The following is a 3,634-nucleotide window of genomic DNA, read 5'->3' as shown; positions in this document are numbered from 1 at the left end:
TTAGGGTTTCTTTTTGATTAATCTCAACCGTCTATCAAAATAGAGATAAATTAGGAATTACTCCTTTATTTCTAATTTCATTGGTCACCAAATATATTAAGGAATATCAATATTCCAATAGAAAACGGATAACTATAAGATCATATAATAGGAAAAAAAAATATTCCTTACATGTTTCTGTTATCCGTACATGATCACTATTAGTATTAACAATTGTGCAAATTTGTTGCTGTTTAAAAATTGGAAATATAGGAGAAACGAAGTTCATATCTCAATTTGTGCATAGAACGTGAATGGCTTTTTGTTAGGGGTGAAATGGAAACACAATCCATGGTTAAGCAGACACACACTCTCTCTTCTTACCGTTTCATCAATTTCATTTATTGTATTTAAAAAAGAGTAATTTCAGTTTTCTCCATTACTTGATGCGACCATTCAGTAACTTATAATTCTACCTTTTACAACAACCTAGAATCTAATTTCAAAACTACAACATCAAAAGAAACTGAAAAATATCTCATTGATGAATTTCAACAGATTGTCTATAAGGAATGATAAATTTTCATTTTATGACTTCCTCTGTGTGATAATCTCCAAATGACAGAGTTTGCCATGAATATTTGAAAAATACAAATCTATACTTTTTTTTTTAGAAGAAAGATTTTGATTCATCATTCATTATTATTGTCTTTTGGAGAACTTTTCCCAGTTAAAACTTCATTACTGCCTTCCAGTTCCAGGTGTAGGGTCAAAGGATTTTTGTTGTAGAAAGTTTGTATTTTTTAAAAGGATTTTTTTAAAAGGAAAAGGCGAGGATTTTCATTTTTTTTTTCATTTTACAGAATATAAATTAGACTTGTTCATTCACACTGCCGCAGGAGATGAGGTTATCCATTTGATGCGATGTGTACATTCAGTAGTGAGAGAGGAATGGACTGCAGCAAGGGGATTTTAAGGACATGCGTCGTCAAAGCACCGGACAAGAGGCCGAGGATGTCGGATTTTGTTAAGCTCATGGAGAACGTGAAACCACCGAGCCAGTCTTGAGCCTAAACCCAAACTCGAAAATGGAGCCGCAGAGTCTTCCATTCCGAATGAAATGTGAAGAATTTACAAAAACTGTAAACTACTTTATGATGATGTCTCTTAAAGAACACAGCCTAATAGATCCAAACACTAGCATAAACAAGTTTCTTGATCTCATCTCTTGTTTAACTGCTATAACTAGAACAGTCTGAACATAGTTTTGAGGATGGAAGCTGCCTCTCTTGCAACCTTTTGTTAGGCTAAAAATCCACTTAACATACAAACTATCATCTCTTAACATCCTAACTCCGAAAGCCAAAACAACAACAACACATCGGAGATTCATAGTCATAACTAAACAGCCAACTTACTACTACTACTACTACTTACTCTCTACTTCTCCATCTCCTACAATGATTCCAAGTTCTTGATCAAAGATAGAAGGATAAATTTTCTTGGTTCTCAGAGTCACTGTCTCCTCCACTGCTCTCGCTTCCGTCCCCTTCATCGTCATCACTGAGCACAATCACAACTGCATATAGTTTAAAGCCAAAAAAAAAAACATGTTTACCAAACCCAAAACCATACACTTGAGTGAGAAACACCAAAACATAAGAAAGATAAAAACACACCTTTACGATCCTCTCCAAGTGCTGCAGCCCCTGAATCCTCGCCGGCCACTTCAGAATACATCAAGTCTTTGATACTGTTCTCAACGGTCTCTAGCTTCTTCAGCAGTTCAAGATACTTCTTCTCCCAATACTCACCCTTTTGCTCAACCAGCAACGCCTCTTTCAGCTTCTTCTCGAGAAGCTCGATTGTTGAGATTGAGGTTTCATGCTCCCTCAACAAAGTCTCGTGCTTTCCTTTCAGAATCTCGAGTTCAGCGAATGAGACACTTTCACCAACTGCTGATTCACCAGACATTGATGTCTTTAAACTGGAACACCACCAAAAAAAAAAAATCACAATTTCTAAAATTAGAAACCCTAAACCCCCAAATCTTAGATCTGCTAACTCACGACGGAATAAAACTGAATAATTAACAAAATTAGCTCTATCTAGAACGAAATTTTAAACCGGATTGAAGAAATCAAGCGAAATGCAGATCGAAAACAAAAGAAACAGAGGAAAGAAAACTTTCGTTTTCCCGAGAAAATGTAACTCGGAGAGAAAAATTGTCCATTTCTTACCTGGAAACGCGGCTAAGAACGAAGGAATCGTATCCGTGGAAGTGGAATCGAGAGAGAGAATGGCCCTAAGAAAATATAGAGCGGGAAACGAAACGAGTGTTATGCAGAAGAAGAAGATGTAACTTTTTTATTTAATTTTAATCGAATCTTGCCGCGTTTCTAGCCCAAGCCCAAGCCCGAGCAGCCCAAACCCACTTATACTTTTCAGACAACCAAAAACGATTACTATGCTTTTTATGATTAATTAATATAAAACTTTACAGAATTATATGTAAAATGACCTTTCTCAATTGGTGAATTATTTGTTTTTAACTAAACATGATTTAAAATAGTTCTCTTCAGCAGTATTGTAAAAACTGTGAAGGAGACAAATGGTTTTCGACAACTCTTGGAATATAGTATTTGATAAGGGAACAAACAACATACATTATATCCGTTAAATATTTGTGTATATATATAAAACCTGGTGGAGATGACGACCATCAGAACATATCGAAGCATGATCATACAAATAAATGAAATTCCACAAGACCCCATTTATTGTATTGAAAGCATATTAATATAAATAAAAAATGGAGATGGATTCATGGTAATGGTGATATGTGATGGCGATGTCATGATGATGATGATTAAGCTTCGAGGACCTGGTCCTCCATGTCATAAAACATGCTCGTGAAGAGTTTCATGTAGCTGCCTCGTTCGGGGAATTCATCGTTACGTGTTTCCCAGATCATAGTGCTTTTGCAGACGCAGCTATCCTCCGATTTGGGAGTAAATTCCGCGACGATATCAAACACTCTGAACTGTTCCATCACGTGACCTTCAAGTCCTCTAAACGTCACCATTTTCTGCTCGTCGTCTAACTCTCTCCTTTCCTTGTATACCTGCTTTCCATCTTTATTACATTTCGATCCGTCAAATTTATCACATTATGTTAATACCGGTGTAATGATGCAATATATTTGAAATACCGACTAATCATGATACGTACTCATATTTAATTACTAATGTGAAATATAGATATTTTGTTCGGGTCGCCACGCATATCAAATCAAACTTAGACTCATAGAGAGATCAAAATTCACACTACTGATACGTTACTAGTTAACTGCACCAGCCAATCCTCATTCATCTAGTTGATGTCATGAGTCGTGACAATGGTACATATAGACTGTTTGCTTGCATTTGGTTTTGTGTTAATATCTGTGTGTTTTCCCGGATGAATCCATAACATTTATATTAGTGTATATAACACACAATTGTAAATGAGTAGTTAGAGTAGAGATTAAAGATTAAATGTGTACAATGTGTATAATTAACTACTTTAACCTCTACTCTAACTACTCATTTACAATACACTAATAATTTAGCATCTTAAGCAAGTTTTTTTTGTTAACAGTAAACACAAACCCTAG

At 35.4% G+C, this 3,634-nt stretch overlaps 1 protein-coding gene across 1 annotated transcript; it reads right to left on the bottom strand.

Moving 5' to 3' along the window:
* Positions 1-1,188: 1,188 nt before the first annotated feature.
* On the bottom strand, positions 1,189-2,347 carry LOC106374567. The gene is made up of 3 exons (XM_048751550.1): positions 2,220-2,347; positions 1,659-1,966; positions 1,189-1,558 (listed from the first exon to the last, which is right to left on the bottom strand). The coding sequence occupies exons 2-3, from the start codon at positions 1,951-1,953 to the stop codon at positions 1,458-1,460; spliced, it is 396 nt and encodes a 131-aa protein (XP_048607507.1). The 5' UTR covers positions 1,954-1,966; positions 2,220-2,347; the 3' UTR covers positions 1,189-1,457.
* Between the last annotated feature and the right edge of the window lie 1,287 nt (positions 2,348-3,634).

This window comes from Brassica napus, chromosome C3 (genome assembly GCF_020379485.1).
Source record: "Brassica napus cultivar Da-Ae chromosome C3, Da-Ae, whole genome shotgun sequence".
Lineage (NCBI taxonomy): Eukaryota > Viridiplantae > Streptophyta > Magnoliopsida > Brassicales > Brassicaceae > Brassica > Brassica napus.
The sequence above is the reverse complement of the archived record's forward strand: the minus strand, read 5'-3'. Positions and strand labels throughout refer to the sequence as shown.